The sequence below is a fragment of the Trematomus bernacchii genome, unplaced genomic scaffold, assembly GCF_902827165.1.
Source record: "Trematomus bernacchii unplaced genomic scaffold, fTreBer1.1, whole genome shotgun sequence".
In the NCBI taxonomy this organism is placed as follows: Eukaryota; Metazoa; Chordata; class Actinopteri; order Perciformes; family Nototheniidae; genus Trematomus; species Trematomus bernacchii.
In genome coordinates this window covers 5,617-26,395 of record NW_022987632.1, presented here as the reverse complement: position 1 = coordinate 26,395, position 20,779 = coordinate 5,617, and the positions used below count along the sequence as shown (strand labels likewise).

Genomic DNA, 20,779 nt, shown 5'->3' with positions numbered 1-20,779 from the left:
CTCCACCATCTGTTCCCTCCCCTCCAGGTAGGATTGCATCTAGCTCACCGATAGTTTATCAAAACCAATTGCTTTTAGCTTGTCAATCAGAATGGGGGTGATTGACAGTGTCGAAAGCCTTTTGTAGGTCCAGCAATCACATGCCGCAGTATTTACCCTCGTCCACCTCTTGTTTGATGTGGTCGTTCAAATAAAGAAGGCATGTGTCAGTGGAGTGGATGTTCTAAAGCCAGATTGAAATTCATAGATTAGTTTCTTTTCGCAAGGTACTTTTCGACCTGTTCATATACTATTTTTTCCATGACTTTCGAGATGGAGGTAAGTATAGAAACAGGCGGTAGTTGCCTGGGTCCAATTTGCTGCCCTTTTTGTGCAGGGGGGGTTACTCTTGCAATTTTGAAGTCTTTGGGTACTTTTCCCTGTTTTATGGAGAGGTTAATTATGTCAGCTATGACTGGTGAGATGGCGGTTGCTGTGTCTCTGAGGAATTTGGAGGGGATATTGTCGTGGCCAGTGGCCTTGTTAGGTTTGAGGGCGTTCAGTTTAATGAGTACCTCTGCTGTTGTTACCCTTGCTAGACTGAAATCATCTTTGCGTACCCTAGGTTTTGTAGTAGGTCATGATGTGATCTACTCCAAAAAGCCCTGAGTGGGAGGGTAAATTATTTACAAGAGTTGTGGCTATGTTTGTGAAAAAAATGTTCAAGTACTTGGCCACATCCAGTTTGTCTGTGATGAGCCTGTTATCTGTCTTATGTTTAAGTTTGAAAATCTCGTTTTGAGTTTTTTACTGCAGCCAAGCTGGTTATTGAGTAATTTCCAAAGTTCACAGGGTTTATTTTTGTTTCCTCAGTTTTGACATTGATGAAATTCTTTTTGGCAGTTTTGATCATGGAGCTTACGTCATTTCTTAGTCTGTTTCTTTCAATTTTTAGTTCAGTCACGTGGGCCTGGAGTTCACTGCTCGTGCTTTTGGAAAGCATTGACGGACTTTTATGAAACTCAGAGCATTTTTTGTCTCTGGTTTTCATGGCGGTCAGTATGCCGGAGTGCATCCACGGCTCAGCGCGATTTTTTACCCTGGTTGTTTCTTAGGGGGGGGGCCAAATCATTGAGGATTGCAGAGAATTTGTTTTTTAAACCAAGCCATGTTTCTTCAACTTGTGTACCACTGAGCTCATCTGACCAGTCCAGGCTCTCCAGTTCTAGGTTAAAGGCCTCGCTAGAGTAGTTTTTGAGGTCTCTAGATATGACTGTTTTGTGACAGCCGGCCTTTTGTTTTAGCTTTTTGCGGGTACAGAATATCATATAATGATCACTTAAACCGCATGCTATAACCCCTTAACTGGAGATCCTGGACCTGTCAGAGGTCAGAATGAGATCAATGGTAGTTTGTGTAGTTTCACATACCCGGGTGGATTGGGTGAGTAGCTGGCTGAAGCCGTGCAGATCACAAATCCTACTGAAGGACTTGAAGACGGACGTGTCTTTACGTTGCATATCCGTGTTCCAGTCTCCAATAATAATTGTCTCTACATCCCCCACATCAGCCAAACACCCATCTAATGTATCATAAAAGTCACTCTGTTCTGGTGGTCTATAGATTGTCCCGACTATTACAGATTTAGCATTGTCAAAATGCTCTCTGTTGTCGTCGCGTAGTTGTTGCTGCAGCGGAAGAGATGCTAGTTGTGATGCTAGTTGTGATGCTAGCTCCTCGAGCCTGCAGGACTGGCTTCTTGTCTGCACCGGGCCCGGATTCAGATGGATGTCTCCCGCTAACAATAAGACCAAGACGATCATACTTCTTCGGTCTAGTTTGCCTGACGGGGGTAAGTACTTTCGCGTCGGGTTTGCAGTTAATAATGCATGAATGCTTGCACTTCCAAAAGCGAGGTGTTTCCTTTCCCAGCCGTTGAGAAGGTAAAAGTCAATAGCCGCGTTCACACCAAGTACTTTCCTGTACTTAGTTCCGGCACTAAGAGCCCCGGCGCTTTTAACCCCAGGGCACTTAGTACAGATCGCGTTCACACCGGAGTACTTTTCCCTGAGGGAAGATTAGGCAAATGAGCCGCTGACGTCACTTCTTCCTTCTTCTGTTTTGGCTTTACTGGCAGGCCACAAACCACTTCACGGCGAGGTACAGTAGGTGGCGGTATGCACCTTAAAGTTGTTTGCAATCCGCTGCAAAACAAGAGAAGAAGAAGAAAAACTTTCCGCGTATACTGCGACGCCCACCCACTCGCTGTACATTAGGCGTCTGTTGTTTACCTTCCGACCTCAGACATGATGGAGATGGAGTCAACTGAAGTTGTGCTGTTTGTGCTCATGTTATACAGCTTTGTAACTGAGTTAATGCAGCCTGAGCAACTTGCGTACAATCACAAAACAAGCCGAGCACGAGTGGTGGTGGAGAACGCTTTTGGCAGACTGAAGGGCAGGTGGCGGTGCTTGATGAAAAGCAACTACTGCAAGATGGACAAGATCACATTCCAGGTGGCAGCATGTTGCATATTACATAACCTTTGTGAAAGTAATGAGTACAGGGACGAATGGACTGCCTTACCGGCGACCCAGCTTTATGAGGCATCTGAACAGCGTGTAAATTGTAAACATTTTGACAATAAAGATGATCTTTTGTACAGTGATTTTGTTTCCCTTTTATTTTCCAGTCAAGACAGGCAACATTACAATAGTGTACAGTGTGGCAATATAATAACATAAACTGTGGCCAGGTGTGTTGTATGCACAGTAAATAAGCTCAGCAGCAAACCCACCGTTATTATTTATCTTCCTGAGACCCACTGCATCCGTCTGCCATAAACATACATGTTAGTTTCGGCCGATAGTGGACTCCATTTTGTGTTGTGTAAAATGGGGGGGGGGGGGAATTAAAAGTTTGCAAATCCCCATGTCCTCCTCAGAGGACAATCATAAAAACATTTAGTTTTAGGTCAAATAATATTTAAAATGATATAAATTATCATATTTGTGTATGTGCCCCTGCCATTCCTCCACAAGGTTGCGACATTGATGATAAATAAATGACAAATAAAGCTTTGCCAGTTTATAACCGATGAAACATGATGGTATCAGAATAATCACTTACATGTGATGTATAGGATGCTACGGTCACTAAAGATAAAGTGTCAGGAGAAATAAGCAAGCTACAGGATCTGTTTAACAATAAATAGAAGTTCACATTTTTAATGTAAATAAAATAGAAGTTGTACATGTAAATTAACATTATCAATATAAAATAAAGTGTCAGTTGTATCAAGACTATATAATAACAGTAATAACAATAATATAAATGAACTGGTGAGAATCTTGTCCTCCGTTTCCCTGGGCCTTGGTGAACAGCACCATCTGATCCCCGTGCATAGACTCTTTCACCACGGCACGCCGGTCCTCCAACGCCCTGGGCGGTGTCAAAGAAATTCGCATCCCGTGTCCGCTTTCCTAAGAGGGGAAATAAGCAAGATACAAGATCTGTTTAGTCGCCATGTAGTTTTACAACATACTAGGAATGTTTTTTTTGGTATTTTCACAAATAGAATTAAGGTTTCACAAATCTGAAACTGTGTTATAAAGAATGTTTAGCCTCTCTGGGATAATCCAGTCCAAATAATCGGCTATGCAGCGATTTAAGAGGTTCAAACACGGAGGATTGTACTTCATGTATGCTTGAATTTTGTTTAATTTGTTTGAGGCAAAGTTTTCGTACCGGAAGTCATGTGACCTCTAGCCCTGATGTTTACAATGTTTGTGTGAGACATTTGTAAATGCCGGTCTTGGCGAATACGTTTTCACGCTGTTTCATAATTGTACCAAGAAGAAGGAAATAAACATGATTGTGAACATCAGTCGATGCGTAACGTTCTTTCAAGACAAAGTTACAGTGTGTGTGTCTTTGCGTTTGGTTTGCTGGTAAGGGGGGCGAGCTAGCGCTGTGATCTAGAAATGCAAAGCTCGCTTGTTTCCAATCCCGAGAGTTGGTCCATCCTTGCCTGAACAGACGATTAGTGCCATGAGTTAGTTGAAGCAAATTACAGAAAACACTACCACAGTTATTCACAAGTCAAAACGTTTTTCATACAGCCGAGAATATCTAGCTAGCTAGATTAGCTAGCTCGGGGGCCGGTGTTAGCCTATTCCGCCTAGCATGGCTAGCTTGATCTACTGAGCAAATAAAAGTACATCTGAGACCATTATTGTGCAGATTAAAACCCCAGTGCATGTAGTTGATTTACCTTCGTCGTGGTCGTCATCGTTGGCCACTGAATCCGCCGTTTGTAGTCCTCCCCGAGTTTCTTTATTTTTAGCCGGTGTGTGCCGTGGGGCTGTGCACATTCCCAGGTCGAGTGAAAGCTACTGAACTGGCTTCAGTGCATTCCCTGGGTCGCGTCCTCGCGTAGATCTCCAGAAGCGCCGACACCATCCTCATCATTTTCTTGATGCTTGCCATAACTGCTTTCAAAACAAACCCAACGCTCCGTCGGGATTTTGTAGCGAGGGAAAACAATGGCGTCTCCACACAACATTTTTCACAGTTGTACGGGCGTGGTTTGCAATTCGCCCAGCCAATCAGCACTGGGGCACTTTTGGAGCACTTTTCACCCACAGAAAGTACGCTCTCTGAGCTGGCTCTAAAAATGGGGGTAAAAGTACCCGAGATTAAGTACGATTTTGGTGTGAACGCGACATAAGGGGGTACTCAGGAACTAAAACGCGAAAAGTACGGTGAATGAAAGTAGTCCGGTGTGAACGCGGCTATTGTGGTTCATTTTATCCCCGCTTTCATTACTCTCCTTCACTAAGTGATGTTGCCTCATTGATGAGTTGAGGTAGGAGTCCATAATCCATATTGTCAGGAGGATGAAATATGTTGAAAAATCGTGAGGAATAACCTCCAAAGCGGGGGAGCTCTCGAAAATGCGACCACTCATAGCGAAACCGGATGCCTGAGTGAGGAGACAACCATTTCATTGCAGACTGTTATGTTTACGTGGGGAAATGACAGTGCATACATTATTTGAGATATATTTCGAACTCAGACTTAATTTTATGGACATTTCGGCCAGGGGTGTAGAGCAATTTGTTTAAGCACCGGATTGTGCAAAGCAGGAGAGTCTGTAAACCAGTCTGTTTTGATCTATGAATTAATGTGACTCTCAGAGTACCCTGCTGCCCGCAGCTGTTTTAAAGGGAAACAAACACTCAGAACACATGCACACGGAGCTGAGCAGAGCACAAACAGATTCACATCAATCATGCACCCTGGTGACCGGACATCTCCTTCATAAAACTAATAAAAGGGGGAGTAATCAGGCAGTTCGATGTGTGTAGAGGTGTGTGTGTGTAGAGGTGTGTGTGTGTGTCGAGGTGTGTGTGGTTAAAACGTTACGTAGCAGCCTGCGGTCACTCTTTAGCTGTTCGAATGAAGGTAAACACAGTGTAGGCAGTGCGGAAAAGCTCTTTGGGCGCTGGTGCTGCTCTTCTCAGAGTCTGAGTTAAACGTCCTGGAGTGACCGCAGGCTGCTACGTTTTTAACCACACACCCCTGGCCGAAATGTCCTTAAAATTAAGTCTGAGTTCGAATTATATCTAAAATAATGTACTATAAATAATGCACTGTCATTTCCCCACGTAAACATAACAGTCTGCAATGAAGTGGTTGTCTTTTGTGTGCTTCACTCCCTCCTTGGCGCATGTTAGAAATTTAAAATCAATGTTTACAGATGAAGAACTCATTAATTTCAGTATTGTGTTCAACCTTAAAGGTGTGAAAGGCGGGATTGTTAGAAATTAAAATCAACGTTAATAGCATAATTAGTCTAAAATATATCGTCAGTTTTAAAGGCTGTTTTATTGTGAAAAAACCCGGAAGATTCTCAAAGGCTCAATGCCAAGCTTTTATTCTGAAAATCCTTCATATCCGGTCAGTACGTAGAATGTCCGCGAACCAATGTTTTAAACTAACTATACAGCTGTTTATAAGGTATTAAATAGAAAGTCATGAAAGAGATAAGGAGAAGAAAGGGCTTAAGGAAGTAGGCAGGGAATACAGAATGTCAAAGTCCTCTGTTTTACGCGATGTCGAACATCGAAGACCGAGGAGGACGTACGCCCCTATCTGCACAGCTGGAGGGAACGAGGAGAGGATAAAGGAGAACGGAGGGGGGAAGAGGGGACTCCTTCTTCGCTGCAGCCACCTGAGACATCACCTGCTTTGTCTTTTCCCTTACCCTCTGCTTGTTGTATCATCGTGCCATTTAATTAAACTCACCAATTTGAACCTTTTCGGAGACTCCATTAGTCTCTTCATTCTAAGCTCCTCTCCTGGGCGCGAGAACATCGAATACTTCTAATAGTTGGCAACCACGCACAGGACCTCGCCGAACCGGGAGAACTAACCAAGCCAGCTGTTCGACGGATCCGCAGCCCTCTCGTCAGACAACAAAGAGCTCACACACAGTGGTAAGAAGAACCGGTTAAATCAAATCTTCACTAGCTTATGTAGGAAACTTTAAGTTTGTGTGTTTGATGGAGGCCAGCGGATCCGGAGAATAACTGTGCATTTAATGTTAAACAAGCTAAATTAAGAAGCATAGACAACACGTGGCGCTATTGTAGGACAAGCAGGGGTGAGTCTATTTTTTCTTTTCTTTGTTCACTAACACTGCATGCTTCTAACAAAAATTTGAAAACACTACGAGTGTTAAAGTTTGATTATACTATTGTGTGTTTTTCCAAGACATTGCGGGTGGATTACGAAGGGAAGTGCGTTGGATAATAGTGCTTGGATAGCGTCCCATTTGGTCCCATTAAAGTGCGTGTTTAAACAGCAGCAGATAATCACCAGACTTTAAAGTGTGCTAAGGGCAATACATTTGAAAGCGCTATGGGCGTTAAAATTGCTTAAAGGGCAATAAAGTTGCTAAGGGCAATACATTTGAAAGCGCTATGGGCGTTATAAAAATTGCTTAAAGGGCAATAAAGTTGCTAAGGGCAATATTTTAAAAACACTACGGGTGTTGATTTAAAGCTCGTTTTCGGACGGCAGTGATTATACTATTGGTGTTTTTCCCAGACATTGCGGGTGGATTACGAAGGGAAGTGCGTTGGATATCCTAATAGCGTCCCATTTTGTCCCATTTAAGTGCGTGTTTTAAACAGCAGCAGATAGCAATAATCACCAGAACTTTAAAGTCCTAATTATTACGTCATTGGCCGAATGCAAGTAAGGGCTCCTCGTGTTAAAATAGGATATCTCTAGGATAAAGCCCATATTCATAGTAAACTAGGATAGAAATGTTATTTCGTGTATAAAGTGTTGTATTTTTAAACTTTGCTCTCTACCCACCAGTGGTTCCATTTTGTCCAGTTTTAAAGATCACCCGCCATCTATTTAATCTCATCAGTGAGAAACCAATTGGTTGTATTATTTCAACACCTCTTTGTTCTGGGGGTCAGAGTTTGAAATAATCAGTAGCCATCTTGTTTTGACCTCATTTCAAGGAAAAGACAGGGCAGGTTGCCATTCGTGGAAATGCAAATTTCAGGACTCCTTTGTTTCTTTTGTAACCCATGTGGTTTTCACTCCCATGAGGCCAAGTCCTTTATCTGACCTCCATCTTGTGAAGAACAAACATTCTTCTTGTCTCAGTCTTTTGCCTAAATCAGGTTATCTATACATATTGGTTGTTGGACTTTGGTGGTTGTAAACAAAGATTATTATGTTTTTCTCAGATTGTGTTTTGCCTTCCTATCTGATTTTTTGAAATGTTTTGTGTTTGCAAACGTGTTTTGGCTGGCTTATGCATTACTGTTCAAATAATATTGTTTCTCCTTCCCATTTCAAAGGTATTTTTTAGAAAAATAACCTTCTTGTTACATAGAAGTCAGTTTCAGAACAGCTACCCCTGCTGGCAGAAAACTGAAAACTACAACAGCGCACTCTGCTGGTTGGACAGAATTGTTGCAGAAATTACAATTATATGCCAAAGTTTATTTCCCACGTGTTATAGATAAACACATTACTTCATCACACACAGATAAAATTACAGGTGGTTCCTGATTTTAAGATAAGAAACCTTTACATAATAGTCTTTCAAGCTAGACTATAGAATATTCAACCACCATATTTTTGAAGTAAACATAGTTTATAACATTTGCATAATCTCATGCACACAATTTTTTTATCTTTCTACATTTTCTAACATTTGCATAATCTCATGCACACACATTTTTTATCTTTCTCCATTTATAAACATTTTGCATAATCTCATGCACACACATTTTTTATCTTTCTACATTTATAACATTTGCATAATCTCATGCACACACATTTTATTTTATACTTTTAATTATTAATTTACTTTATTAATAATAAAAAAAAAAAAAAAAAAACTGATCTAAGGTTAAGTACTGTTAACTACTGAAGACATAGGATACTTTTATAAAGGAATACAGAGGTACTATTCAGAGGATTAGTAATACATCCTTGATAATTTAGTAATTTCATCCTAGTATTTGAGAAACATGTCACCAAAAGACATCAAGTTAGGAACACTCGCAGTGCCAGGCTCAACTGCAGATATCATGGAAAGGGTAAAAGTCAGGTCAGCTGTCACAACAAATCCAAATGAGAGACAGAAGAGCTGGAAACAACAACAGGAATTGTTGACACAGTGGCAAACAAGAGGATTGATTCCAGCAGATAATCAACCTGGACCAACAAAGGCCCATAGAAGAGCAGTACTAGACTATGAACATGAACAATGCCTACAACAGCTAAATGTATGGAGGGAAGCTGAACAAAGGTTTATAAGAGTTACAAGGCTGATACTCGATCTGGAATATGCCAGCCTATTGACAGACAGCATAAATGTGGTCCGAATAGCAGACCTGCCAGTGAGAGTAGAATTCGCAGAAGAAAGACGACGAGAAAGAGAAAGAGAAACACAAAAGACAGAGCAGGAAGCGCTACAACTAAGACCTTTGAAGATACAGGTAGCGGAGAAAGACACAGAGGCTTGTAGGAACAACACAAGGAGAAGGGAGGAGAAGCTTTCAGAGATAACCAGAGAAGGCAGGCCAGACACCTCCAACAGTTCAAACTCAGGTAGTGCCTGAGATTCAGGTGCAGAATCAACGAAGAGGTGGAAGACGTTTCCGGTTTGAGGGATGTTACTGTTGCAGCTAAATGGGCCATTGGTCCAGAGATTGTCCGCAACACAAGATGCTACAATTACTGGAACATTGCATCACACAGCAACAAGCCCCAAACAACGGCCCTCCACACAGTTACCCCAGGGGAGGTTTCCATGACTACAACAGAGGCAGGGGGTCCCAGGGATGTCAAAGAGGAACAGGATGTCCAAATATGAAGAAGGACATTTTGAAATCCAGCCACATAGAGCCATATCTGTCACCACAGGGAGGAGAGGTGGAATGTTATTTAAAAAATCATGACTAGCATATTGCATTTCAATATAAAACATCCACAGATCACCAGAAGAACATTAAAACATAGTAGAACATTTAGCAGACTATTTTTGTAATTATGAGAAGGAAAGACATTACGAGTGATGTTGTTCCCCCACACAGAAAACTATTGTGTCCACACAGCTAGTGAGGTCAAGACGATGGGTTTAGCACCAAAAACATGAAGAGGAAAAACCTAGCACTCGCCCAAGAGGGAGGGTCTTTACCAAGTCCTCCTGTTTACACCGACTGCAGTTCAAGGGGCGAAGATACACCTGATGTGGAGCTGTTGAGACCTGAAAACAGAAACCCGATTCTGCTGTGGTGAAGTCTGGCTACAAAGGGAGGTGTTTCGATAGGAACCACTTGTCTCAAACCAGTGAAGAAGTCAACCAGAACCCAGCAGAACTAGAGAGTGACTGTTGGCGGGAGAACAGTGACAGGGCGACAGAAACTGGCACAACATAGATAGACCCCGTCAGAAGACCGGGGCTGTGTTTAAAGGGGGAACTTCATTCATTGTTAGTTGAAGTATAGTTTTTATTTATTTTTTATGAGCCAAACAATTATGTGAGAATAGTTCGTACTTTCCCTCTAGTTTAAAGAAATATTATTTTGTCATGATATCTTTGTCCAGCAGTGTCAGCCAAGCCTCTAATCCTAGAGCTATTGAGACGCATTAGCAAAACCAAGGGTGTTGTTTTTTCCGCAGCAACAATGATACAGAATACCATGACAAAAGCCATTATAGAACTAACAAGTAAACTATTTTTGTGCTAATGGAAGATTGTTAGTGAATATGCATTTATAACATAGGAAGACGATACATCACACAACATCTTTGTACGCCTTGTGGGGCACACGGAGAATTTATATTTATTTACTACAACGTTATGGGTTTTCCATGTCCTATTCATAATAGAGTAATCATTGCAATATTAATTGAGCATTTTATGCTCAAAGGAGGGAGCGTCATGATTATACAGATATATTGATTTCGGTGACGTTGTAGTTAATAAATAACATGTTGTCAACAATGGGTCTCATAACAACAAAAGGTATACCAAAGCTTGGGCCTCCTCCAAGGAGTGGAGTGGTCCAGTTTTAGATATTAGACAAATAGAAGTGGATGAATATGTCAGAGCTCTGAGTAATATTTTCCAAGTTTTGTCTACACAGGCTAGGAAAAACTGCACAGATACCAGACGAGACATCAGAAGAGACTCCTGTTCGGCCAGGTGATTGGGTGAGGGTGAAAGTTCACAAAACACAGTGGGCTGATCCCCGGTGGTCGGAACCGTGACAAGTTGTAATGAACTTCACACGCTCTCCGGTTTAAAGGTAAAGAAAAAGGAGCAAATTGACACCACCTCAGACATTGTCACCCTTCACTGGCAACTTCCAGAAAAGTTATTGGAAGCTAGGACTGATTTGGCAGAGCTGGAACAAAACAATAAATATAAATACGATTAAGATAGCAACAGCTCAAAAGACGAATTGTCTTTAGATTTTTATAGATTGTACACTAAGTGAAAACCTATTTTGTTTTTTCACCTGAAAAAGAGTCCAACGTTTTGTTTCTGTTTTCGTATACGTTATTTTTGTACTCATCATTTACATTCTGTAACTGACAAAACCATGGATAAAATAGAGATTATGTCAAGAACAAAGCCAAAGCAATTGTGGGGTCCCCTAAGGATAAGAGTCAGAATAGCATTGTTGATTGTGCTCATTACACTTGGCACCTTTCTGGTTGGATGGGGAGTACAATATCATGAAAGACATGGATCCATTAGTTCACTCGTAGAAAATGCCCACATCACTAACAAAACACCAGCTGTGTTTCAGAGACTTTCACTTATCCCCAGAGCCAAAAGATCAGTTGAGCAACAAGAGGAGTTAGAAATACTCGTTCACAAAGATGAGGAGGTTACAATCAAGATCATTCACCCCCCCTATATGCAGTTCTTGTACCAAATGATGAGATGGGTTTAAGTGATCGGAATATTTAAGTGATGGGGATTTACAATTTAGGGGAATCTCCAAATACACTGGATCCATGTTTTAGTCTGTACCAGAAACACCCCCGTTAAGACTATGGACAACCGACTGGTGACCTGAGCACAATTATTGAAAAGTTATTATAGTAGAAACAGGGTACTAACCCACGAGGACAACTGTATGTACAAACTCTATGAACAAAATTCCCCAACAGATTGTGGCGACAGTGCACAGATGTATCCAGTCACAAAAGTTACTATTGCGCTAAGTAATAGTGAGATTTAAAAAATTCGAGAATATATGGGGACGTCCTTTTATAGTGTGTGAAATATGTGGTGCTTGAAACATGTAAGTATTTCAATTTATAGAAGAAGATGGTTTCCTGAAAGAGTTATTTGGAGTAGATGTGTTACAGTGGCTGAAAGCAATGTTTAGGGATTTAGTAGACATTAATTGTGTTTAGATGGCATTTAACAACTAAAACAGATGGTATGATTAGAAGATAGAGTGGAGAAGGTTGGATTTACTTTACCTCAGTGTGTTAGAATTTCTATAGGTAATGCGTCCCGAGACCTGGACTCTCTCTCTCTGTCTGTCAGACTGCTACGACCCCTATCAGACAAAAGACCTCACTACAGGAGACTCGTCCTCCTTCTCCATCGAACAGACAGAACCAGAGCTGAACCAACAACGACAAGACTGCATCCAGAACCAGAACAGCATGCTGACATAAAGAGGCATACTCTCATCAGGACATGAAGTTCCAAGCTGAGCCACGAGATATGGCACAAGAGCAGAGTGTGGGACATGAAAGCAGAATACGCCCTCCATACAACAACGAAGAGACTATAAAGAAGGAGATGAAATGCAAAGCAGTTGGGCCACTGAAAAGAGTACCAGCGGAAGGGTTCAAGAGCTGGTGGACTGAGGAGAAGAAGGAACCAGAGGAGAAGACGGAACCTGAGGAGTTGGCATGGTCGAACAGAATGTGAGGGGGTCGTGGCTTGAGACAACATGAGGAGGAGAAAAAGGAAAACGGGAATTAGTGAGTTTATACATAAACACACTTATTCACAAACAAACTTGAATTGACTTTGACGTAAAGACAAAAAGATTTATTAGCCATGAATTAATAGATTGGAAATTAAAATAGCAATAAAGAGGAAATAATCCTAAAACACACTGAGGGTACTATGAGAAAAAGGGGCAGACATGATGGAAATATTCACTACACTTTAAACAGTGAGTGTTTTGGGACTTAGGAGTACAGAGTAGAACATATTCTTCAATCTTTTCATCATGTAAACGAATTATTCCCTAAGAGATACTTATTCATGGGTGAATTTGGTAGAGATCTAATGTGTTACAATATTGATCTCCAGTTAAAGGGATAGTTTTAGTGACCACTCTATAAGAACAGACACATCTGTGTTTGTTGGAAAATGTTAAAGGGGACTTAGTACCAAGCCAAATATAGTATCCCAATCTAAAGTATTGTTTTCGCCATTGTAGCATAGTTATTACCATAGGAGAACTGTTTGTCTCCAAGATGGAGAGTTGGAAAAGACACTGGGCAAAGAGCGATTGAACATTTAATTTTGGAAAAAGCAATATCATTGGGAGTAATACATGCGGGACCTTGGATCACTCATTGCAATGGTGCATATTATTGACAACCCATATCGTTTAGGGAGAAGGGGTCACTCAACCCACCCAGCAGTTGTTTTAAATCTTACTTGCAGCTACACAGGGAGCGCACGGCACCAAATTATGAGTTTAAAAGACAAGCGTCACCACCTCCTAATGGTCATCCATTTAATCAGGGATGACCTGAAATTTAGAGATGTTATTTAAAGTAGAAACATATCCGCCATAAGTGAAAATTCCTAAATTGAACTACAAACCATGGATGAAATACTTCTGTTTTTAAAAAAAATCCTTGATAAAGGAGGGAATAACTGTTACATGCTCGGACGCCCAAGGTTCCACACACTGTTAAAGGGGTTAGCATAGTTCTTTAAGCAGACCAGAATTGAAGAGAAATTGGTATAATGAGTTATTGATATTCCACCGGTTTTCACACCATTTAAGGAACTTTTAAGTGATGAAATTCTCTAACTGTTGTAACTGACCAAAATCTTCTCCCAGAAATGACTGTCTGAAATGCCGTATCCCAGAGTAGATGTTTGATGGTATCATGGAACTAAAACCTTGTACGCAGTCTTGCCACAGGATTGGACGGGGACCTGTGCACTTGTACAGCCAGTGATGTTTTATATGCAGTACCAATGACAGTGGGGCAGTTATGGCGCGTTTCCACTACAGCCCGCAGCCCGGTTTAAGAGGGCTGTGACGTCAGCGGCCCGTTTGTGGTTGCGTTTCCACTTGGCCTAGTACCGGCCGGCGGGTCCTAATTCACAGTTTTTCTGGCCTCATAAAATCGTGGGGCCAGGGCCAGAGACAACGAGGCTGAGTTTGTGACGTCAACGCTCTCGGCTGCTGATTGGTCGGAGAGAATCGTCACAATCTGCGCGCTAGATAATCCATTTTTACAAACAGCATTTTTGTTAACAGAGGAGCTACAACAATGGCAAAGAAAAGCACACCATGGTCGGTCGAGGAAGTGACGACGTCCATTATATTGCAGATGATAAGGTCCAGCGGGTGCTCGACGGGACAACTCGCAATATCAAAGTCTTTCAGGAGGTCTCTACACAGACACTGGCGTTACTGGAGTCTGCATGGTACGTTTTTGCTAACGTTCTGTTATTTGCTTGAAAGCTTGTTGTCCCTATCTGTTCTAAAGCTCACTTCTAACAAATAAGTCTATTTTATCCTTACATTTATGTTCGACAACCCATGATTTTATGGAGCCCCGAAGGCTAGCTAGGCAGATAGCATTAGCGAGAGCTATTGTTTGCTAACACCATATGTGCCATTGTTTACGTTCAGTTTGTCTTTTCTATAGTTGTTGTTGCTATTTATAGTATTGTGCTGCAGTAGTTTGTGGAATTTACAAGTCATGTTTCTGTTCTAGATGATTACATTGGGACTAGCGAGGAGGAACAGTTCCGAACAACGTCCTCTGCATCAACAGCACAAACCGAGGAGGAGACGATCTGGCCCTGCAGGAACGGCAACTGGCCCAGCAGAATCAATGCCATGTCTTATCTTATTGCTTGTTGATAAATAATTGCACCCACCAGCGATCACACAGAAAGATGGCATCATCTAGGCGTCCCTCTGCAGTCAGAAATATCATAAACACCATCGTCCACAAAGCACTGTACAGGGGTTTATGGATTTAAGAGAATATTTATCACAGTGAAACCTTTATCATCTGTTGCAATTAAAGCAAATAAGAGAATAAATACTTGGTTAAATAATACATTTTAACTCTTTAGCAGGACAACTCTGCATACTGTTTGAAATTGAGTTTGCTAGCTTGAGGTCCTCCTCTAAAACATAACATTACATAATGGTATTAAGAATACATGATAAATACATGTAGTAAAAATTACTCAATTGTAATACCCTCGTTGTGCTAGACTCAAACACATTGCTTATATATTTCAAAGAGAAGAACAAAAGAAAACACCTATACAAAGAGAGCGGTGCACAGCGCTTAATATTTACTTGCACTATATTTCTGTTGATCTGGGTTATTGTGTTGCACTGTTGGAGGAGCCTGTGACCTAAGATGTTCATTGTCATAACTACACTAGCTATGTTCGTATGACAAAATAAAAAACCTTGAACCTTGAGGCTGTGTCTTTCAGACAAACCATCATAATCATATTATTTTATGCTGTGGATACTTTAGCCTCCATCCATGTTAACAATTTTTACACTTGCATTTATGAATATAGTTCTGTTGTGTTTTACACTTTTGTATTTATGTTTATAGTTTGCTTTGATATTTGCTTCATTTATTAGATTATTATTATTATGGGGGCAGTACTGGTGCTTGAAATTCAAATATTTACTAAATAGTCAATTCTGATAACATTTTTTGGTTTAAATAATTTGACAAACACATGTATGTGAAAAAGAAAAGATGTATTTATGTTCAATACAATGAATATTTAGGTATTACATTATACATTCTAGGTATTCAGGTGCGCATCATACCCAAGTAACATGTAATGTAATGTTGACTAACTTATAACGAGCAAAACATTCCGGTTTTTAACATATATTATACAATAATGTCGCTTTCTCACAATGTCCTCAGTATTTATTGCTTTTATCACTGAATAAACATGTATTACATTTTGCAAACATGAAAAAACACATCAGTTTTACACATTTTTAAACACCTTAATTCCTGAATGACAACTTCGCTGTTTTCTGTTCATAATGCCCTCTTTTGAATTCATGTAATGAACGTAGGTTTTCCTCAGGCATCCTGAAGTTCTCCACCCACTTTGTGTGTGAAAGATGGAACAATCACATTCCACCACTCGGTAGCTCGGTCGGTAACTTCTGAAATACACAAACAAAAGCATACATATTTTAATACGTAAAAGTGGTAGCTACAATTAATTAAATACTTGAAATACTTTGGTCGTATAGGGAGCGTGAGCCTAAACACATTGCTAGTTAGCGAACGTTAGCTTACCAAGTAGCATCGTAGTTAGTAGTGATTCGAGTCGTCCTGTAGTCTCTGCGGCGTAGGAGGACTGCCCGAACTCTCGCGTCAGCTTCTTCTATACGTCGCCTCTTTCGAAACAACTCTTGTCTATTTCTTGTGATAATAAACCACACAGCAAAAAACAAGCAAACGATCGCTTTCACATCTCACATTTCACATCTTCACATCCTCCATTGGCTTAGAGTAGACGACAGAGTACAGCTACTTGCAATGGGCCTGGTCTACAAGATCCACTACACCTCTATGGTACCCATGTACATGTCAAAATTATTCCCAAAGGTCAAGGAATACCATGATCATAACACCAGAGGGAGCTCCACAAATCATGTAAAACCCAGATTTGGCACAAAAAAAGGGGAATACACGTTTCGCAATTATGCCACATCAAGGTGGAACGCTCTTCCCACAACTGTAAAGGAAAGTAAAACTATACTTACCTTCAAAACCTCTCTTAAAGAGCACCTTCGGGGGAAAGCATTGCAAACTGGCCCCGGTAATGGTACAAATCTCAACCTGTCGTACAATGGACAGCTTCCCCCCCCCATCTATGTATATACTCGCATTTTAGACTCTGTTACTAACTGTATATCTGTAGACTTGGTATGTCTTAAATGTCCGGTTAGGATGTATTAGAACGAAATCTAAAATGAAAATTGTAAATAAGCCATCTGTATGTAAAAAACCACCTGTATGTAAATTGTAAATAAGCCATCTGTATGTCAAATATGTCTTATATGTCTTAAATGATATGATGAATTGGAAATGGGGGACCCTGATGTAAACAAGACGAAAGTCTTTCTCTGGTCTGCATCCCCTTAACAATTGTATGTTTTGAGCTGTACTGTACTGTACCCAATATACAAGCTGTTAAAACTTTTCAATCAATCAATCAGAAGACCGAGGAGGACGTACCCCCTATCTGCACAGCTGGAGGGAACGAGGAGAGGATAAAGGAGAACGGAGGGGGGAAGAGGGGACTCCTTCTTCGCTGCAGCCACCTGAGACATCACCTGCTTTGTCTTTTCCCTTACCCTCTGCTTGTTGTATCATCGTGCCATTTAATTAAACTCACCAATTTGAACCTTTTCGGAGACTCCATTAGTCTCTTCATTCTAAGCTCCTCTCCTGGGCGCGAGAACATCGAATACTTCTAATACGCACCGGTAACTTTCTCAACAAAAAAAGAAAGTATAAAATAAAGTCAGGAAAACGGTTTAGTTTCTCGTGTTCCTGACTTTATTTTATTTTATACTTTGAGCAAAATGGAGAGATCTATGGATACATCTCTCAACACCCATATGAAACAGAACTGTAAACAGATTTACTTTTTCTTTATGGATATTTTACAAATCAGCCTTTTAAACTTTATTCTTTTTTTACTGTCATATAGTATTTCATACGCGCCCCCCACTTTGAGAACCACTGCTTTAGGGGCTCCGTAGGCTCCCATAAAATACAGAATCTATTTTAAAATACTACCCTCTCTCTGGAACAAACGATGTTCTCATCAGAGAGGCAGACAGTGTCCATAATGTTAAGAGTGCGCTCAAGACCTTTCTTTTTAACAAAGCCTTTAGTTAGAGCTGGCTCCAGATTTTGTTATTATATGTGTGTGGGGTCTACCAGGGGCCGTGGTGGTTGTACAGTCTGACTGCTGCAGACAGTAATCATATTTCTCAAAATGTATAAAGAGTTTAATGCAGTGGAACACCCATTTCTTTACGATTGTTTGGTTTTGGTGAAAACTTTATTTCAGTAGTAATGTATAAAAATACATCAGTATTAATACAATAATGTGTAACCCAATTGAAAGAGATGTTTAAAGCAATGATTTAAGGTGAGAACAACTGTCAAATATTGTGTATTTATATAAGTAAAGATAGCAAGACAACAGCTTTATTTACTTCCTAGAATTAAAAAGAAAAAAAATCACCACTTAACATCTAAGGCAATAAATGACATACCTACATACTCAATTTGCATAGAAAAAATATAACACTTCTTTTAGGGTCCATAAAACCAGGAGGTTATAATTATTGAGTTGTATTAATTACAATAATACATTTAAGATAAAATGAATCCAGGAATGTCTTAACATTATATTTGGTATTTATTTGTATGTACTTACTTCTAATATTCATATATTAGATTGCCCTTAAAAAATATCAAAATGGTATCATCAGACCTTCCATGTTTTACAATACAACAATTCTAAGTAGAGAAACTGACTTTTTACCCAAAAAGGGAAAACCATGATGGAGATGGGTTTGTATTTTCGAGGGAATAAATAGCAAGTATATATTATTTATCAATTTAATAGATTTCCCCTGACACATTGTTTGCCCTCATGGAACCAAGCTCTGCTGACCATGCATACATTTGCAACCTTTGTGCAGAACACTAGTATGGTGTCAAAGAAATGTCAATCCAAAAAATATATAAATATTTAGTTTAGTTTATTTAGTTTATTTATTTATAGTGTCGTGGACAGTCCCCATCGATGAACTGTCACAAAAACAGTGAATGGAGCAGCTTTAGCCGACATGGCTAATTTCCAGCTGTTGTCCCCGGTCAGATGATAATAGACAACCTTAAAATCACAATATATATCAATCAGCAGCTATGTTCAAGCAAAAGCAATTAGCCTCAGCCGTGTACATTACCCAGAAAAAGAAACCACCCAATGCACAGAACCACAGTCACAGCCTGAGGCCAATTAAAACCCCACATTTACACTATAAAGGAAAAAAGGTTATATTTATATGTATATTTAGCACAATAAAAATGTATAAGAAGCTAAGTCAAGTGGTGAAGGATTTTCCGTGTTGAAACACATTGAGCTCTTACTGGATGTTCCCCACTCACACTATAAATGGAAATTGGTGCCAACCCGCCCTGGTTCTAGCCCCAGGGAATGTAGAGGAATACACTAAGGCCAAATCTGGAAGTCAGGGAATCAAAGCACTAATAAAGAAGGTTATATTGTGCCCTAAGATGTTCGGATAAAATCAAGCAAAAGTGTGTAAATGAAAAGAAGACAGGTACGGTGCATGATGGAGGTCATCTTCCTCCCCAGGCCAGTTTGAATAGTATTAAGGGACTTCACTGTCCTATGGTCCTTCCCTATGGATTCTGGGCCTCCAATAGGGATCAGACTCAGCTATGATGAGTGACTCCATGTTACTGATTTACAGTGATTTCTGAATCGTTTCTGGCCGTCACCTCTCCCCGACCAATCCTGAAAGACTGGAATGCCTCCCGAACTTTTTGCGACCCAAAACAGTACAACAGTGGATCCAGGCAGCTGTTCACTCCTGCTAAAATCCACGAAGCATAATACGCCGTCTCCATCTGCAGAAGAACTTTGCATTGTTCTGGGTAGTATTTCTTTAGGACCACTCCCACGGTCCGTACCACGTTCAGAGGCAGGAAGCACAGCCCAAATATGAGCAGACACATAGCGATCATCCTCTGAGATTTCACCTTCACATTCAGACCTTTGGGTGTGCTGATGTTCAGGCGGGTCAGAGAGTTGGCCAGACGGCTGTAGCACACAGCAGACACCAGGAGAGGGAATAGAAACCCAAAGATGAACAGGACGAAGTTAATGACAAAGTAGGCGTCTGATAGGCTTCTCTGATGGATGGTGAGGCATTGGGTGGACCTGCCCTCTTTACTTTGAGGAAGCATCAAAGCGAAGATGAGAGACTGGAGGAGCAGCAGAGACCAAACCCCTGCACACAGCCTCCGCACAAACCCCTTCCGTTTCATACAGGAGCCTCTGTTGAAGTGCACCACGGCCGCATAGCGGTGGATGCTGATCAGAGTGAGGAATATGGTGCTGCCGTAGAAATGGGAACTCAGCAGGGCGATCTTGACTTGGCACAGGAAGCGACCAAAAGGCCAGTGGCTCCCCATGGCAAAGTACACCGCCATCATGGGGGTGACGGGGGTGGCGATGGCGTCGCTGAGGGCCAGGTGGAACTGCAGTGTGGTTCCAGAGGTCCAGCAGGGCAGGCGGCAGCAGAACACCCAGAGGCTGAAGGTGTTGAGGAGGAAGCCCAGGAAGAAGACGAGGCACAGGAGCACAGTGATAGACACGTGCTGGGTCCCCCCCACAAGACCCAGAGTCATTGCTGCTGTTCCCAAACTGTGAGGAAAGCTCCAGAGGCTTCATCTTCTCAAACACCTTCTGCTATTTCACCTGTGGCAGAAGAACAGACATGCATTTCATTCGCATATATTACAAAGTTTAGTTTCAAATATTCAATCAGATATAAAATATCATGAAATGCAATGACATGAGGGTCCAGGATTTCTGGTTTACACAGTGCAGTACTCTCTCTGTTTTGCACTTACTGTATAGAACTGTTGCTAATAAAGAGATGTATAGAGGTGTTTAATTAAACACTCTACTTGAAATACAATTCATTAATAGTGAATAATGAAAAACAATGAGAAGAAACTAAATTCGTCAACATGTAATCTTTACTTTTCAATAACAATAATTAACATTATAATACCTGTGCTATATTTTCAGCAAGATTATTTTGGGCTGAACATTCCATTGGAAGTGTTTTGTGATCAGTCCACTAATGAAGGAAACACTTTTTTCTGACGTAAACACACAAGGTGT

The 20,779-nt window shown here is 40.8% G+C and overlaps 1 protein-coding gene across 1 annotated transcript; it reads right to left on the bottom strand.

Moving 5' to 3' along the window:
* Positions 1–18,644: 18,644 nt before the first annotated feature.
* LOC117484617 (P2Y purinoceptor 2) lies at positions 18,645–20,347 on the bottom strand. The gene is given in 2 exon segments (XM_034133053.1): positions 18,645–20,260; positions 20,262–20,347. Coding segments are annotated over 2 exon segments (996 nt in total). The 5' UTR covers positions 20,321–20,347; the 3' UTR covers positions 18,645–19,323.
* Positions 20,348–20,779: the final 432 nt, after the last annotated feature.